Below are 18,953 nucleotides of genomic sequence, written 5' to 3'. Positions count from 1 at the left end.
CTGCCTTTATTATATTAGTTAATGTCCTCTGTTTATATAAAGCCAATGGTAATAATACAGAACATGCACTTAATTTCATTTCAAATAGCAACACACTTGGACAGTCCGTGCTCCCAGTAATACTTCATGTTAATCACAATGTTTTATGAGAGTTCAAATAAATCTTCATAAGGCCGTAATCATTAATGAGATTATAATAAGCACCAGCAGCTGGAATGGTGGTGAAGACCTTTAAGATGGGTTGGAAGGATTAACAAAGGTGGATTTCTAAATTGAGTTTGGTGACTGCAGAGTTAAAACCTTGTGTCTCGCCACAAGTGTCCTCAAACGAGTGTTTGACCAGACTGTAATGTCAGGACAGAGTACAAATTACTCAAGCGAGGAACGAACAGAACAGTCAGGTAATGGTGCCGTGTTTACTTTATCCAGACACATAATTCAAAAGCAGCAGGCATGCTCGTAGTCAGAGGAACAGTGAAAGTTTGAGACCAAACAGAGCAGCAGGAACAGTCAAACAACCCAGAGCCATAATTCCATGAAGAAACAAGGTCAATGATTTCAGAACAAATAGATTAACACCAAACAACTCAACTCGAAAATGAATACACAGATAAGCAAAAACAAAATCACTTGAAAAGCATCAGTTTATAAGTGAAATGCAATACTTTTTTGTTCAAATGTTTTGTACAGTACACATGGATTTACACTGATTATTTCTGTCAGTGTCTGCAATTGACAATCTATTTAGATGTTTGAAAGGTTCGCACAGCATCTTATGATAACTTGAATATTGTCAATGAATTTGCATTTTAAGTCATTTTCTATTTGTGATTAAAATTTGTAATTGACAAAGTCAGAAAACTAATTTGACGCAACAAACGTTAAATTGATTTCATCTGTCAGATCCATATTAATCAGCACTAGCGTTTGTGCTTTACTCAGTGTGTGGAACTTCTAAGTTTCACGCGCAGATCAAAAACTGGCAGGAGTTTCTCTGGTGGAGGACAGTGAGTGACTCTATATAAACTTTAAGACTGCGCGAAGATCAAATTTGCCTCTCTGTAAGTTCCTGGACCACACAGTAACATGCTAGTAAACGCGTTTGGGAATCGTGGTGCAGTTTTCTCTCAAAATAAACTGTAAATATAGATGGACACCCCGCCCAATTTGCGTTGCTGCAGTGCGTCGTCAAAAGTGTCTTGGCAAGGCTTCGATTGCAGTGGTGGTTTGTGATCTGCGTGGAGCATAGAAAAGCCCTGACTTCAGTAACTTCAAATCTTGAAAGTCAGATAATGGATTTAAACTGTTTTCCTTTTGGTTTACTATTTCTAATTTGAATGTAACATAAATGCAATGTATAAATGTAATATAAATTAAATAAAGTCTTTTTACAATGAAAATGGCCTTTTCTGTCTTTCAGCTGCCCCAATATTTAAGCTTTTATAATAGTTTGGGTGCGAGTCTGTGCAGTTTATAGCATATCATTGTGTTAAAAAATGTACCATATTAGGTACAGTAGGTGATTAGGTAAAGTAACTGGTTAAGTGTTGACAAAAACATTTTATTATAATTATTAGAAGTTGTCTCACAAAGGTAAAAATTGCTCTTGGAAATCAATTGACTTAAGGGAAAAGTACATTTCTGTTTGTGAGGAGTATAAAAAAAAGAGAGAAGTTTGAATATAATCTGGAAAAATAACCATATTGTGCTTGTGACAATGTCAACTTATACTTCATTTATAAGAATACATAGCAGTCTATAGATATTGGAAAACTACTTACTGTAGTCATAGTTCAGTACATGCACGTGTTATATCGTGAGCTTCCTCATGGAAATCTTGTTTGAGCAAAAAACAAAACAAAACCAAACAGTCCAATTATTGGTGTTGGGGTAAACTAAAATCCTTTTAAGGGTATTCTATAGTCGTCTTCAGTCTCATAATTCCCCATCATTTTAATCTCAAGAAGGAGCAATTCCTATATACTGCAATCACAACATGACACCCTGAGATATAAACATTTTATCTACTTAGCCAATTATTGAAGCCATTTCCCTTTCAAATGAACTGTTTTAAATAAAATGCTGTGATAACAATAACAACAGTTTTCCCTGTGTTGTCGAGATCAAATGGAACATGTTGCTTCAGTAACATTAGCTAACCAACAAACTATCTAGCATAGATGGCCAAAAATTATGACGACCTATTTACTCAGAGGTACATTACTGCCAGTGATCGGTTGCAGCTGGAAATGCATCTGCTGTGTAAACAAATGCTGGATAAGTTGGTGGTTCATTCCGCTGTGGCGACCTCAGATAAATTAAGGAACTAAGCCTAAAATAAAATGAATGAAACATACTGTAGCCCACTTCCAGTTAATAACCTGCTAAGGAGATACTGGCAGCAAGGCAACATGTCACACACAAGTGGTTTGTAAACATGCCCATCGTTTCAGACAATTGTCATTTGATAAGACATTTACTGAATTTGTTCAAATATTTTTTGTTTGATAATGAAGAATGATCATTTTGCATGCTTGTATTTCAAAGTACATCACAAGTCTGACGTTTCGATTGTTTGCTGTGTGCATTGTTAACATTCACCACCCTTCCAAATAAGGTAAAAACTGATTCTTTTATTCTAGGGGAAATCCTAGAGTTGTATACTGAGAATGTTTGCACTTACTTAAGCCACATATTTCTATCCCTGATGGCACTTTGATGTTAAAAAAACATACATTATACATTGAATTAACATAACATTGTCATTAAACCACATGGCTGAAATTGAATCTTGACATGTTTTTTGACTCTAATGTTAGATGTCAATTTGATGTCGAACTATGTCAGAGAACGGTATAATAGTGTATTATGCATTCTATGGCACCTTTAATATCTATGATTTCCCATAAGGTCTAAGCTTTTACTGCTAAGTAATAGCAGTGATGAAGTCTGTTATATGTATATCTGATGCTGTCAACTTCAAATTATATGAATAAAAAAAAAAAAACACCACAAAAAAACTGTTCAGGCTTACGTGTGAAAGGGTGAAATTCCGAGATCGCTAAATTATAACGAGTCAGATATATTTTTCCTATCCCAATTTGACATATGTAGAAAAGTTGCCAAAACCAAATGGCGCCGACACATTGACATACATGGTTTATGTCTGCATTTATGTCTATGGCAGAAATGGGCCAAAGAGGACAAAGGGGTGTCTGTGTATTTATTATGTCTATGTTTCGCTTGACATGACAGACCAAGGTGTAACCATGTCTTGTTGGGGAGGCCAATTTGTTGGCCTAAAAAATGCAGCTTTGGCAACATAAACCTGCAGTTCTGCAAGAAAGATCACTGTGAGCTGTAAACTCAAAACTGTGAGAAATAAAGGAAAATTGTGGGATTAAAGTTGCAATTACTTAATTTCTATGTATTTTATTATTATTCAGGAGAAGAGAGCAGGCTTCCATAAAAGCCTGACCTTACATGTGTGGGAAATGTCCACATTCTGTCCATTTGCAGTACTCAAACACTCTTTAAATACTGAAATAATAACACAATAATTAGTTGCATGTGGTGGACACACAAGAGGATCATGGTGTTTTGTGTTGAATGTTTTCTCTTTATTAGCGCTTTCAGAGGTTAAAGTAGGCCCGTTACGCAAGGAGATGTTTTTGGCTCAGACAACGGTTGCTTATTTTGGTGCAAGACAGTTTGAAAAATAATGAATTGTGGAAATAATTAATCAGCTTGGTGTTGTATAATTGTGTAATTTATGGGAGAAAAGTCTTAAGGGGAAGTGGAGCATCTGCTGAAAGAGATGTCGTCCAATGTACACTATCTTGTTTAGCGGTGGGTACGATTTGACATGTTTTTGTAAGTAATTCTCTCATGCTTACAAGACTGTGTTTGTTTTCAAAATTGTTGTTAAAAAAGTAACAATGGGAAATATTATTGCAATATAAAACATCCCTAATATATTTACAATGCAATTTTTTTATTTTTTTTATTTTTGAGATTAATTGTTTCCACATGCTCATTTGATGCTCAGAAGAAATGATTTACTATTATATGCAAAATGTTAACAAGTGCTCTGATCAAATTTCTTGCATAAATAGAAAGTTCAGAGTGAAAAGCAGGCATTATTTGCTTATTATTAATTCCAAAGCATCTGTTAAAAGTAAAGTTTTTTATTATTTGTTTTTATTTTAAAACAGAACAGCAGCTATATGATATTTTTTGTTGTTTTGTTTGTTAAATTAGTTTTTTTTTGTAAGTCTTTAATGTCACTTTTGATTAATTTAAAGCAATCCATTTAATTTGCTTTAGAGTTACAGTGTTCAGCATAATTGAGTACATCCCATTTTAAAAATGAGTCTTTTTCTCAATTTCTTAGTGAATATAGGCAATGGATTTTGGTGCATTTAAACACAACAGATTTATTAAACAGATATATTTCTTCAAATAATATTTTAGTCACCAAACATATTTAGACATTGAAAGATAATACAATTAAATTCAATCAAAAATTGCAAAAAAAATAAATAAATAAATTACAACCTACAAAGTTTCAACAAAATTTTTAAATTTCTTTGCTTCTCTTGATTTTTCCTTTTTTAAATTTGTATTTAATATTTTTCTGTAACACATTTGGGTGTACTGGTTTTTGGAGCATTATAGTAAGTGATTTTGTTAGATAAGCTCCAGATTTGGAGCTTATAGCTTCCCATTAAAAATATGAATTTAAAAGATAGATTTTTGTGGGGTCTACTTATATAAGCTGAGCACTGTAACACACGTCTAAAATGTCAAAAAGAGTTGCTGCCTCAAATTCTAGGTTAAATCAAATTAACTGTACAAGTAACTTTAACTTGCATGATGTAAATAACTTTAAAAATCAAGACAATTATTATTATTATTATTATTATTATTATTATTATTATTATTATTGCCAATTTAAAGTTAAATTAAACTTATGTTCACATGACAAAAACTTATTTTATGACACTAATCATATCTTTAAAAAGTATGTTTTGTACAGGTTAACAATGTAGGAGCTTAAGCAAAATGTTTGCAATACCATACTAAAAGGGTTTTCTTTGTAATTCATTCAGCCAGGACACATTACATTGACCAAAAGTGACATTAAAGACTTCATGACAAGTTATTACAATCTTCAAAAGTACTTTAAAAAACGCTGGTATCAAATAATAAAAAAATAAAATACATCTCATAAAACTGCAGATTTTTATTTCCCATTTATAGACGCACTATTGCTGTGGTGTATTTGCAATGGTTGCATTTGCATTAAGAGAATATTTTTTAGAAACCTTATATATATATATATATATATATATATATATATATATATATATATATATATATATATATATATATATATATATATATATATAAATATATATATATATATATATATATATATATATATATATATATATATATATATATATATATATATATATACACACACACACATGTCATATATCTGGTGAATGCTTCCAACATTGAGAATAAAGTCTTTTTTTTAATACATATTATTATTATTTTTTATTTTGGGAAAATAAATTTCTCTTCTTAGCAGACAAATCTGGGCTCAAGTCTATCTAGCTTTAGCCAAGGCTAATATTTGTGTAGGTGAAGACGGTCGCCTAAATGAGACATCCATCGAAGTATTAGAGGGATACTACTATTTATAAGGAGTGAAATGGTAGTCTTTGCATTCTTGGACGAAAGCTGTGGATCTCCCATGAAGTTTCACATGGGGTGAAACGTGACGGCGCTTTGCTGGCCTAGAAAGAAACATGTGTGTCACTTTGCCTTATTTCAGCCTTTTTCGTCTGACTGCACAAAGCCATTCAAGTCAAGCCAACTTTTCCATATGACTATCAGTGAGAACAAACTGTGTATAACGCTAAATCACAAGAAATCATTACCTGCTTAACCTGTTATATCAAACCCCTTTCTATTGCATAAAGAAAAGCTTGGATTTTCCCATAATTCTTAAAGAGAAATCAAACAAAATGTAACATCAACCGGTATTTGTATTTATATAGAATACACACTAAAACTAGTTTAAACGGTGTATATACACTTAAATACACTGCGGTTCAAGAGTTTAGGGTCAATACAAATCATCAAAAACAGAATTTTATTTTTATTAGTAAAAAATGCAATGTATGGGCCAAGCAAAAGAGTTAAAAAAGTACAACCCCAAATCAGAAAAAGTTGGAACAGTATGGAAAACCCAACTAAAAAAAAAAAAAAGAAAGTAGTGATTTCTAAATTGACTTGTCTTTCATTGCAGACAATATAACAAACATTATTTAATGTGTTCCTTATGCTTTTTATTGTTTATTGTATTTTTTAAATAAACACGTACTTCAATTTTGTTTCTTGCAACACATTTCAAAGGACCAAAAAGACCAAGTGATGAGGTGTTTCAGGTGTAATTCTGTCCCATTCCTCATGCAAACAAGTCTTAAGGTGGGCAACAGCACAGGGACTTTATTCTAGCATTTTGTAATTCAAAATGCACCAAACTTTCTTTATTGGAGACAGGTTGGGACTGCAGACAGGCCAGTCAAGTACCTGTATCCTCCTCCACAGCCAGGACTTTGTGATGTGAGCAGAATGTGATTTTGCTTTGTCTTGTTGAAATATGCATGGGTGTCCCTGGAAAAGAAGGCTGAATATTGTGCTCCAAAATTGTACTTTTCAGCATTAATGGTGCCATCACAGAAGTGCAAGCTACTTTTTGTGAAGGGCACTGACACAGCCCCATACCATGACTGACCCTGGCTTTTGGACTTGTTGCAGGTGACAGTCTGAATGATCCTTTTCTTCTTTGGTCCGGAGCACACAGCGCCCATTTCTCCTCAAAACACCTGAAATATTGATTCATCTGAGCCCAGTAGACATTTCTACAGTGTGATGGTCCATTTCAGATGCCTCCAAGCACAGAGAAGTCGACAACACTTCTAGACACGGTTAACATAGAGCTTTCTTTTGGCACAGTTTTAAGTGGCATTTGTGAATTTTTACTACCTATTGGGACACTTTACAAAGGTTTTCCAAAGTAGCCCTGAGCCCATGATATCACTAGATGAATTACGATTCTTGTTGCTGTGCTGCCTGAGGAATCGAAGATCACTAGTTCAGCTTAGGTTTGCGCCTAAATTCCTCCAGATTCCTTGAACCTTTTTTGTACTTTATTTATAAGGATTTTTTTTTTTATACATTTGAAAAAAACAGAAAAAACAAAGTCAACAAAAAATACAAACAAACATCTCCAACACTAATTTCCCTTTTGTGGCTTTAACAGAACATATACATAGCTAACAGTCTGCAAACATTAAAGTCCTCAAGCGTCACACAAATACACAACAAGTGTATGTATAGGGTGCATACGCAACTTCAATACAGTAATGACAGTTTACCAGATTAATAGCCCTAAACTACTCCTCTCCCACTTTTGTTTGGAATGTGTTGCAGGTCTGAATGACAGGAAAGGATGTTTATTTACAAATGAAATGTTGACCAGACAAAACATGAAATATTTTGGGTTCATATTGTCTGCAATGAAATACATCACTACTTTCTTTTATTATTTGTGTTTTCCCACACTGTCCCAACCTTTTCTGATTTGTAGTTGTAGGTTTTCAAAGAGAATCTAATTGTGACCAAGGACAACAAAAACAGACTTAAAACCTTAGAAGTTTTAATGTGCACAGGTAACCTATTGGCAATAGCCAAAAATCCATTGTGTGTTGTTTTAGTGTTTTGTTTTGTTTTTTATTAAAAAAAAAACATTGTAATATTAAGGAAAGATCATGTTCCATAAAGATATTTTCTAAATTTCCTATTGTAAATATATCAATATATCAAAACTCAATTATTGAATACTTACAAGAGGAATGGGCAAAAATTCCCAAAGACAGGTGTACCAAGCTTGTGGCATCATATTCATAAAGACTTGAAGCTGTAATTGCTGCCAAAGGTGCATCAACAAAGTATTGAGCAAAGGCTGTGAATATGTATGTACATGTGATCTTTCAGGTTTTTCATTTGAATAAATTTGAAACAATTAAAAAATAAATTTACATTATGGGGTATTGTGTGCAGAATTTTGAGGAAATAAACGCATTTAATTTCAATAAAAATGTGGAAAAAGTGAAGCACTATGAATACTTTCCGGATGCACTTTATATGCATTGCTAAAAACTTTATTTTTTTATTTTTTTATTGATTCCAGATTTTGAAACAAATCAACCAAATATTGCACATCCTAACAAACCATGCATCAATGAAAAGCTTATTTATTCAGAAATTTTGAAAAAATTGCACTGTAAAAATACGGTAAACTACTAACAACTAGTAGTACCTATATATGGTCGTAATGTTACAGCATAGCTAGTGTAATCTGCTGCAGCTTCTGTAACAGAAAATATTACAGCACTGTGTTTTTGAAAAAGTTCTGCACTGTGTATTACTATCAAGCATTTGATTGCAATTTACTTTTGTTGTTTTATCTCACCTGTTGTAATCGACATAAACTTAAATACAGTCACATGTTTTAAAGCACTCTTGAGCGTTGTAACGTTGCTAGAAGTTGATTAAAAAAAACAATGTTCCAATGCACAGACGATTGCTGCGAACAAATTGTAAAAACAAAAGATTACCTTGATAACATGCTCTTATGAAAACACTGCTTCACCAGGTTTTGTGGTCCGGAGTCACACATAGCCCTCTAAATAGCGAATCTATCCACTGGTGACGTTTTCAATTCCATTATAATTTTTGACCAAAATAAGTAGAGAATAAACATTTTAAACCAGTGTGTTTGTAAAAGATATTGCATTGGGGGTCAACTTTCTTTTTTTCTTATCAGCTTTTATGCAGGCCACAGTTGGGTTTTAGGTTACAGCTAATGTGTATTGCATTATTTACAGTGTCATGTGTTACCATGATGGTGTTCAGTGATTGCGTGAATGACTTATGCTTTCAAATCAGTATGTACTTTTTCAGCTTGTGGAAATTCTTTTTGACGAATCAGTTCATTTGTTTATGAGACTTTCTCATGGTTGTCAGTGTACTGCAAGAGTAGATATTGGCACTTCAGTTGATAACCCAAGTAACAAAGAATTCTGACCCAAATTTGGCAAAAAGCTGGAACAGCAGACATTCATCTGGCTCTGGGATACAGCATGTGGGCCAAACATGGGCCGGGTGTGGCAGAGATGGCACCATCATTAAGGTGACACACAAGACTTGGGCCAGACACTGAATTAAGTATTTGGCCCAGATGTTCAAATCGGTATGTGAGCCACATGAAATTGGCCTATTTTGACCCACATTTGAAAAAGATTTAAATTATTTTTGAGTAAAAAAAAAATTCTACCAATCAGAAAAAGTGGGTTCATGGGTTTATTAATTTCATTGCAACATATCTGGCCCAGTTCAGTCCCGGTTATGGGTTATTATCTTGGCTGAGACTTGGCCTAGACATAGTTCATGTTTGGCTCTTGTCTGGAAGCCAGACTTGGTCCAGTCATTTACCATAATTCACTGTGGCATGTGGGCCGAGCAAAAGCAGATTGTGTGGGCCAGAGCTAGGCTTTGCTATGTGGTAAGCTACTACCCCTTGTTGTCAAAATGAAGTTAGATTGATAATACCAAAAAGCTGTATATATAATGTATATTTTATTATGTATTATGTAATGTATTATTTTACTTGTTTTTTTTTTGTTTTTTTTTGCAGCACAGTATATAAATACTTCTTAATAGAACCTGATTGTGTCTTTGTTTTCCACTAGTCCAGCCTATCATGTTTTAGTTTGGCACAATAATTAAGCTTCTGAAACCGCTGGAATTGACTCATTAATGGTTTTCATCTAAGCAAGCTTTACTTGATATGGAAGTTCACACTCTGGCTGGGAAACTCGATGTTACCTTCGTGACCTTCACAAATATTTCCTTGTGAAAGAGCGCTTTAGCCTGACATGGACTTTGTGTGCTGTGAAATATTCATTAATTGAGACACTGGGACAGTTCCCGGTTGTTACAATGAGCAGTTGTTCAAAGAGGCTCATAACAGATGGATTGAGTATCGTTCCTTCAGCTTTTTTTTTTTTATCTGTCGCACCTCTACAAACCTCCACTCCACTTAATCACTACATGCCAATGAATCGTGAGATGCCACAGTAAACATATCATATTCCTGTTTGCTGCCAGGATTAAAGCTGGAAATGGTCCACAGTACAGCTGATGAAGGACGATTACGTAAAAGTGACCAGGAGAGGACAGAGACCTCTTTGAAAACTGGACAGCCTCATGCTGACCAACCCAACTGTTCTGTTTTACATAAGAACGCACAGTGTGCTGGAGATAAAAACTAATTAAGGATGTTTTGCCAGCATAAGCTTCAGCTAAAGGAATAGAAAATACAAGCTATCATAATTTACTCACCCTGCACTTGTTCAAAACCTACTTGGGCATTCTTCAAAATATTCTTTTGTGTTCAACAGAATAAACTCAAGTTTTAAAACCAAAAGGGAGAGTAAATAGAGGTAAGAGTTTTGAAAGTGTTAAAAATGCTGGCCTTCTGCTGTTGAGTAACAAATTGTGCATAAAAAATGCAAGCGCTGTTTAAAATAATGTTTCAAAATTGAACCCAGTGAATAGGTTTGTCCATATTTTTTTTATTTTTAAATTTGCCCTGAAATAAGCCAGTCTACAGGTGTCACAGTGGCACAGGGGGTAGCAAGATTACCTCACAGTAAGAAGGTCCCTGGTTCAAGCCCTGGCTGGGTCATCTCGCATTTCTGTGTGCATTTCTGAGTTTGCATGCTCTCCCCTGTTCACATGGGTTTTCTCTGGGTGCTCCGGTTTCCCCAACAACCCAAAAACTTGCGTTATAAGGGAATTGAATAAGCTAAATTATCCGTAGTGTATGTGTGTGAATGCAAGAGTGTATGGGTGTTTCCCAGTGTTGGGTTGTGGCTGGAAGGGTATCTGCTTTGTAAAACACGTGCTGGATAAGTTGGCAGTTCATAGTGACAACCCCAAATTAATAAATGGACTAAGCTGAAAAGAAGATGAATGAATGAACAAACTCTATTTTAGATACAAACAATGGGTGACACAAAGGGTAACGCTGCCGCCTCACAACAAGGTTGCTGGTTCAAGTCTCATATAGCATTTCTGTGTGGAGTTTGCATGTTCTCCCTGTGTTTGCATGGATTTCCCCGTGTGCTCCAGTTTCCTCCACAGTCTAATGAAGCGCTGTAGGTGAACTAGATAAGCTAAATTGTCAGTAGTGTATGTGTGTGAATGAGAGTGTGTTGGTGTTTCCCAGTGATGGGTTGCAGCTGCAGGGCAATTCGCTGCATAAAAGTATGCTGGAAAAGTTGGCGGTTCATTCCGCTGTGGCAACCCAGATTAATAAGCCGAAAAGAAAATCAATAAATGAATGAAAATGGTCATTTTTCTGCTGTTGATGGTTCTACAAAAACCTTTGACAGCCATGGAACCTTTTTGTCCACAAAAGGTTATTTTAAGTGTAAATGGTTATTTAAATAATCAATATTTTAATCAAAATGGTTAATATATTTATATAAAAAATGAAAATGTAGACATTCTTCCACAGGAAATCATATTGTAAATTAGATATATGAAGAGTTCAGATCCAAAAGCTAAATAAAAAAATGATTTGATATTTCCCTCTGACATGAGCATTTTTCTCTACACAACTTCTGTGTGTAGGCTGAGCAATTTTACTTTTATAGTGACGAATAACTTCTTTTCGTTGCCTTTAAAGTGAAATAACTGAACAAAAACCCAGAAGACTTAGAAAAATGTTCATTATAAGAGAAAATTTCAGACGGCTTATTGAGGTTTTTGCATCTGAACTCTTCATATACTGGATAATTGCAGTATACTAGCTCATTGATGTTGTGGCTCTATTGATTTGTATAGGTTTTCTCAATGGACTGTGGGTTTTATTTCCATCAGTTGAATCATTCTGGGTAAGATTTGTGTTTATATCATATTTTACAGCACTGAATCAAGCTTACATGCACTTGATTAACCTTAAGATAAAGTTTTGAAATGCCTGTCATTGTATTATAGGACTCTGATGTTGAAAATGTCACTCAGCAGTTTAAAAAGTGACTTTTATTGACATTTTCAGAGGTGTTTTCTGGGTTAATCATGTAAAACATATAAATAAATAAATACAAGCTGAATGAATGGATGGGTGGTTTAATTATCTTAGATGATTTATTGCTCTACTCACCAACACTAACTAAACAGTTATTATATCGGTAAGGGATGTAGAACATTGCATATCTTAAGGTCTGAAAAGCAGGAGAATTTAAAACAATGTCCTTTTCAGGTGGTTTGGCTCTAAGGGCCGCCTCTTGTGACGTCAGCAGGGAATCATTGGGCTTTTCGGCGACATTATTTAAAGGACAAGCTCTTTCCTCAATATCCAGACACCTCTGGAATATCATCCATAAGGGAATTACTTTATTTTTTGTGTATAAGCTTTTAAGGCTGAGGAAACGTCATCCTACACAAAATCTGTAAGTTGGATTAAATCTTCATAGGTTGATGATTTTTGGCTGATTAGTGCCTTTTAATAGTGATCATTTTATATATCCAGATAGTTTTTTTTCTCTTCTTCTCTCTTTTCGTCCCTCTGTCTCCTTTTCCCTCACTCTGTGAGTGGATTAACTGAAGTATGCATTTCCAGAGGAGCTGTTTATGATGGATGTGTCTGGGGAGATTACATTTTTCCTGTATCATATCTGATTTCACTTGTGCGAGCCAAATACATTTTACACACCTAGATAAAAGGAAGAATAAAGATAGATTTAAAAGCCTCAGAAAGTTTAGGGGTTTTTTTGTTAAAAAAAAAAAAAGAGTATAAAGTGCTTTTAATGCAGAATGGGGTGCTTTTGTTCACTGGTGCCTGGTAAAATGCTCTTTTGTCTCTACAGAAATCTTCATTAACCATGTCGTTGTGGTTTGCTGTCCTTCATGTTTTAGGTAGGTGATTCTTTAATTGAAGCAACTGATACTAAACACTTCTAATACTGAATTATCATCAAATTTAATTATCATATGAATGCGTTTCTTTCTTTTTCACAGGTATTCTCTCTTTGAGCTGGTGCACTTCTGGATCTGAATTAAACGGTCAGTTTTTACAATCTCTTTAGTGCATATCTTGTCATATTAAATATCGCTATAAAGTTGCAGCACATTTTTGTAAACTCTGACTTTCTTGTTTTTAATTGGGCTGATCAATAGCTATGAGACATTTTTTATATAACAATTTAATTTATAGTTTTATTCATCCATTTTTTATAATTCATAAGTAGCTGAAAGATCTTTTAAAATACAATTATGTATGTAAAATGTAAAATACATTAAGTTCAAAATGTTTATTAGGTTTGCTTCGTTTTTTAAAACCTTTTAAAATCTATTTAAGTGAAAAAAGTATTTCATTTATGTTTTCAGTGGCACAGACATATTTTGAATATATAATTTACTTTATTTATTATTAAGGATTTATTTTACTAATTAATTAATAAATTTTTTATCAGAAAAAGAACACACTTTATGACAAATTTTCCAGTCAAATGAATTTTTATCTGTATTTAAGAGACTTTTTAAAAACCTATTTATTGTTTAAATGTTTGCTTTAAGTTTGATATTCTGTTTTAGTGGCAACGCCGATTAGCTGTGGGACTCGTGCGGTGGATCTGTCAGACACACATCTGCTGGTGCTCTGTCCAGCAAACTGCTCTCTGTGGAGCCTCTCAGTGTTTGGTTCTGGAGTTTATGCCTCTATTTCCAGCATATGCGGAGCAGCCATTCACAGGTACAGTTTTCACTTTAAACGATACAGTTGCAGACTTGCTAGACTCCAATAACAAGGAAAACGTTTGTCTTTCATCCAGAGGAATCATAGGTCTGTCTGGTGGACCAGTGGAGGTTCACGGACTGCAAGGGAGGACAAACTACCTCAGCTCTTACGCTCATGGTGTTCAGTCGCAGTCACTGTCGCAATGGAGCGCATCGTTCACTGTGGCCCGTGAGTGGAGACAATTACTAATACCAATTGGATGTGTAGATTTATTTACAGATTCAAAGATTTGCTGAACATAAATATTTTCATTACACTTGCGCACAATCTCTAATCTAATCTAATCTAATCTAATCTAATCTAATCTAATCTAATCTAATATATATATAATATAACCCAATATAATATAAAATCACACAATATAATATAATAATTTGTCTAATCATTATATATGTTGTTCACAATGATCTTATACTTTTAAAATTATAACATGTACAAAAGAAAAGAAAGACTGCAGCAAACAATAACTTCAGGAAAAGTGATATTAGATATATCATCAGCTGATATTGATATTAGCCGATAAATGTTAATTTGCAGTTTTATTGATTTGTGTTTTGTTTGCATAATCAGGATGAGAAAAAGTCATTTCAAGATGTAGATTTATCAGCCTACATTTCAGTTATTGACTTCCAAATTTAAAGTATGATCTGTTTTCAATTCAGCCAAACCGTTCATATAAATAATATGATGTATACAATTGTTTAAATTATCATAGTAAATAAATGTAGCTTTAGACCTCTATATAAAGATTTGTCACGCTAACTTTGTTCTTTTGTCTCAGGAACAATTAGCTTGCCTTTGGAAGTGTCCAGCCAAACCAGCAGTTCTGCCACCGTCGCATCTGGAGCAGGTACTAAATGTTCATATAACTGAAGATATTTGACATGTGTGGGCTAAACTAAGCATTCCTATTTCTGTCTTGCAGCCAAGAAGCCAGTGAAAAAAATAGTGAAGAAGCCTCCTCCAGCAACAGCACACAAAGGTCTGTACTGGCTGATTTTCTTTTCTAAGAAACTTATTGTAAGTAGCGTGACGTGGCATGTGTGTTATTATATAATATTACCTTGTTCCAGATTGTCCAGTTGATATGGCTTTGTTGCTGGATAGCAGCTACAACATCGGACAGCGGCGGTTCAACTTGCAGAAGAACTTTGTCAGTAAACTTGCAACCATGCTGAAGGTTGGGACACAAGGTCCTCATGTAGGAGTGGTGCAAACCAGGTGATCTGTGCATAAACACAAGTCATTTATCATAGTGAGCACTTATCAAGAAGTCACCTATAATCCATGTCTTTCTTCCCAGTGAAACACCTCGAACTGAATTCTACCTGACAAACTATACGACAGCCAAAGATGTGACCTTTGCCATCAAAGAAATCCCGTACATTGGGGGCAATACCAATACAGGTTTAATAACTTCTTCTGAACTGCGTATTTCATATGAACGAATGGGTTGAACACATGAAATATTTTTGTAAGTAAATCATGCCACCCTTTAGAAGATGTAAACTGAACAAATGTAATTTATAGTGATGCACTTAAAATAAAATCCAAATAAATGAAGTATACACATGCATATATATTCTTAATTAATTTACATTTATAAACAAATTGGTTGAGCAAATAAGTTGCTTGCTCCAAAAAATTGTCTAGGAATCAAGTGCAATAATAAATAACTCACTCACTCATAAAAATAGTTCATTTTTGGCACATTTTGGCATGTTAATGTATCAAGCAAAACTTTAAACATTTGTGCATTGAGACCCATAATATTGAACCCTTCCAGACAGACTTGTATTGTAAGTACATTACTGGAAATACAGTTTTTACATCCTCAATCCATTTCCCAACTGCTTATCTATCGCAGGAGATGTGGACTTGCTTTGCAGGTCAGTATGATTTGATCAACACTATGCCACAGATAATGCTGACGTAGATTAAACTTATCTCTAACACTTAACTTATGCTTTATTTCAACTCAATGATTATTGATGCTTATGAGCAGATCTTGGCAGGCTTGAGTTATTGGTTTTTGCACAGGTAAGGCCATACTGCACACCGTGAGGAACTTCTTCAGTCCGGATTTTGGGGTGCGGAGAGGTTACCCACGGGTCATTGTGGTGTTTGTTGATGGGTGGCCTTCTGATAATGTGGAGGAGGCAGCAATTTTAGCCAGAGAGTCTGGCATTAACATCTTCTTTGTGTCTGTGGCCAAGCCTTCCCCTGAGGAGGCAAGTCTGGTGAGCGATCAAGACTTCATGAGAAAGGTGAGATGTTTCACATTTGAACTCATTGAAAAAACACACCACAAATCATTAGTGTGAACCTCTGACTCTCCCGAAATCCTTTTATGCTGTCATGTACCTTACAGGCAGTGTGCAAGGACAATGAGTTCTTCACCTTCACCATGCCCAGTTGGTTCAGCACCAACAAGTTTGTAAAGCCACTAGCTCAAAAGCTTTGCTCCATCGATCAGATGCTTTGCAGCAAGACGTGCTACAACTCAGTGGATCTGGGCTTCCTGATCGATGGCTCCAGCAGTGTAGGTGACGGGAACTTCCGGCTGGTGCTGGACCTCCTTGTCTCCATCGCACGTAGCTTTGATATCTCCGACATTGGATCTCGCATTGGTGCCATCCAGTTTACCTATGACCAAAGGATGGAGTTCAACTTCAATGACCACGTCTTGAAAGATAATGCTCTAAGGGCCCTGCAGAAGATCCCGTATATGAGCGGGGGAACAGCCACTGGAGATGCCATTAACTTTGCTGTGCGGAGTCTCTTTAAACCCCGCTCAAGCTCCAACAGGAAGTTTCTCATCATCATCACTGATGGACAATCTTACGATGATGTGAGAGTTCCAGCTATGGCTGCCCAAAGAGAGGGTATGTATTTTACTCACACAAGGGCATCTAAACTATCTCCAGGAGAGCCTCTGTTCTAGCAGACTTTAGCTCCTACGCTTGAAAAGGGAATACATGTTTAGGATCACTAGAAATTTACAGGCAAGTATGTTGGAGCTGACATCTGTAGGACGATGCCTCTTTCAAGAGCACGATTGGGCATCTTTGAATTGGCATTTCCTCTAGAATCGGGTAGTCAAAGTGGACAGCCACAGCCCTGAAGGGTTCTGATCCAACTCTGATTAAATCTGACCTGTCTGCCATTTAGGAGGTTGGTTAAGGTTGGAGTGGAACTCTTCAGGACTGTACCTCATTATAACCGAACTTGGCCATCCCTGGTTTTGAAGGGGAACTGTCCTGCAATAAATGAAATAAAAATCTGCAGACTGCTGGTTCTCCACAAGCAAGATTGGGCAAATCAGTACTGACCGCAGGAGTGTCTAAAGCAGGGGTCACCAATCACAGTCGTGGAGGGTCGGTGTCCCTGCAGGTTTTAGCTCCAACTTGTCTCAACACACCTGCCTGGGTGTTTCAAGTATACCTAGTAAGACCTTAATTAGCTTGTTCAGGTGTTTTTGATTAGGGTTGGAGCTAAAATCTGCAGAACACCGGCCCTCCAGAAACAAGTTTGGTGACCCCTAGTCTAAACGTTCTTCAAGGACCATGGGTCTGCACAGTTAACTCTAACCTTAATAAAACACATCTGAAATAGTTAATCAATGTGCTTAGGCTCACTAGAAACCTCCTCGCAAGTGTGCTAAAGCTGGTTAAAGAGCTTGTTCTTCCTGGAGAAGTATTGGACAACCCTGATCTAAAACTAGGGATCCGTGGGGCTCTGAAGGTCCAGGGGGACCAACGAGATAAAAAATGTTAAAGTATAAGAAAGAGTTGCAAACAAATTCTAGCGTTTTTTTTTTTTTTTTTTTTTACTGTGAAGGGCCCTGAGGTGGTGCAGGTACTGGTGGGGGACCTCATGGTCAGCAAGGATTGACAATGAGTGATCTTGAACATTCAGGAGAAAAAAAACAAAGGTGATAATATGTCTAATGTCATCCTGACCGTGATATTTTCTTCTTTCTTCAACAGGAATCACTGTTTACGCAGTGGGTGTTGCTTGGGCTCCTATGGAAGATCTGAAGGCGATGGCGTCTGAGCCCAAGGAGAGCCATGTGTTTTTCACTCGCGAGTTCACCGGGTTGGGACAGTTCCAGCAGCCCATCGTCCGGGGCATCTGCAGGGACTTCACAGAGTTCAATTAGACAATTTTGAGATTTTCTTGAGTGCAAGAATATGAAGAAATTGAACAACAACAAAAAAAAAAAGGTGTCAGAGTAAATAAGAAAACCACGTTTGTCTTTAGATTTGTAGAAAAAGGGATTTGAACGGTTTTGATATAAAGGAATTGATATGTTTGATCCAAAGGTTTTTACAGCTTTTTTGAGAATGTATCACACAGTATTGTATGTCAACTTCTCTATATGTGGAGAATGTAATTATTTGTGATTTGTAGTCTTTCTCTTTATGTTTCTGTTGAAAAAAACCAACAACACATTCTTTCGCTGCTTCTGGCAAGCCTTTTTTCCTGTGGAGGGGTCACTGTAACAAAAGGCTCTTTTAGAATAATTTCAGAACTTGAAGATTCAATTCCAGTTTTGCAACAAGATGGTGAGCAAGAGCAGCCACGAAGATTATCAGTGAAGCAGCGCCCTCTAACGCATTCTGATGGCAGTACACAAAACAAAGCTTTCGTTCACATAGATCTGGGTTATATATGGTCCTTCCCAGGGGTACCACCAATATACATGCACTGTAATAATACATTCATCGCATTTTTGCAAAGAATCAAGTGTGTCTGTGTGTGAGAAGAGGATAATGGTTAAAAGTTAATGTGTTTACTATAAATATATCTATATTTTCCTTTTCTTAAATTATACTAATCTATTTATCGAGCCTATTTTCTGTGTACTTTTTAGATATGCATGCTTTACTGCCTCACAGAATGACAATAGATGCGAGGAGGGGCATCAAACTGCTTGTACATTTGTTTATAATTTATTACTTTCTTCTCAATAAAGGACAAGGTGTTTGTACAACTTGACCTGCTT

General features: G+C 35.6%; 1 protein-coding gene across 4 annotated transcripts; it reads left to right on the top strand.

The window, feature by feature from the left end:
- The first annotated feature begins 3,708 nt into the window (after positions 1-3,708).
- coch (coagulation factor C homolog, cochlin (Limulus polyphemus)) lies at positions 3,709-18,946 on the top strand. Of its 4 annotated transcripts, none has more exons than XM_073927025.1 (14): positions 3,709-3,849; positions 11,992-12,041; positions 12,410-12,599; positions 13,017-13,065; positions 13,168-13,212; positions 13,744-13,900; positions 13,980-14,113; positions 14,727-14,795; positions 14,871-14,927; positions 15,019-15,166; positions 15,249-15,352; positions 15,986-16,212; positions 16,317-16,830; positions 17,935-18,946. In XM_073927025.1, the coding sequence occupies exons 4-14, from the start codon at positions 13,032-13,034 to the stop codon at positions 18,105-18,107; spliced, it is 1,662 nt and encodes a 553-aa protein (XP_073783126.1). In that variant the 5' UTR covers positions 3,709-3,849; positions 11,992-12,041; positions 12,410-12,599; positions 13,017-13,031; the 3' UTR covers positions 18,108-18,946.
- Positions 18,947-18,953: the final 7 nt, after the last annotated feature.

This window comes from Danio rerio, chromosome 17 (genome assembly GCF_049306965.1).
Source record: "Danio rerio strain Tuebingen ecotype United States chromosome 17, GRCz12tu, whole genome shotgun sequence".
NCBI lineage: Eukaryota > Metazoa > Chordata > Actinopteri > Cypriniformes > Danionidae > Danio > Danio rerio.
The sequence above is the reverse complement of the archived record's forward strand: the minus strand, read 5'-3'. Positions and strand labels throughout refer to the sequence as shown.

What these genes read in the sequence shown, in the direction of transcription:
- coch (XM_073927025.1), top strand. Translation starts at nt 13,032, where the DNA reads ATGTCGTTGTGGTTTGCTGTCCTTCATGTTTTAG. An exon ending in TGCGGAGCAGCCATTCACAG is followed by an intron (nt 13,901 to 13,979) that starts GTACAGTTTTCA and finishes TCTTTCATCCAG; the next exon opens with AGGAATCATAGGTCTGTCTG. An exon ending in GTAGGAGTGGTGCAAACCAG is followed by an intron (nt 15,167 to 15,248) that starts GTGATCTGTGCA and finishes CTTTCTTCCCAG; the next exon opens with TGAAACACCTCGAACTGAAT.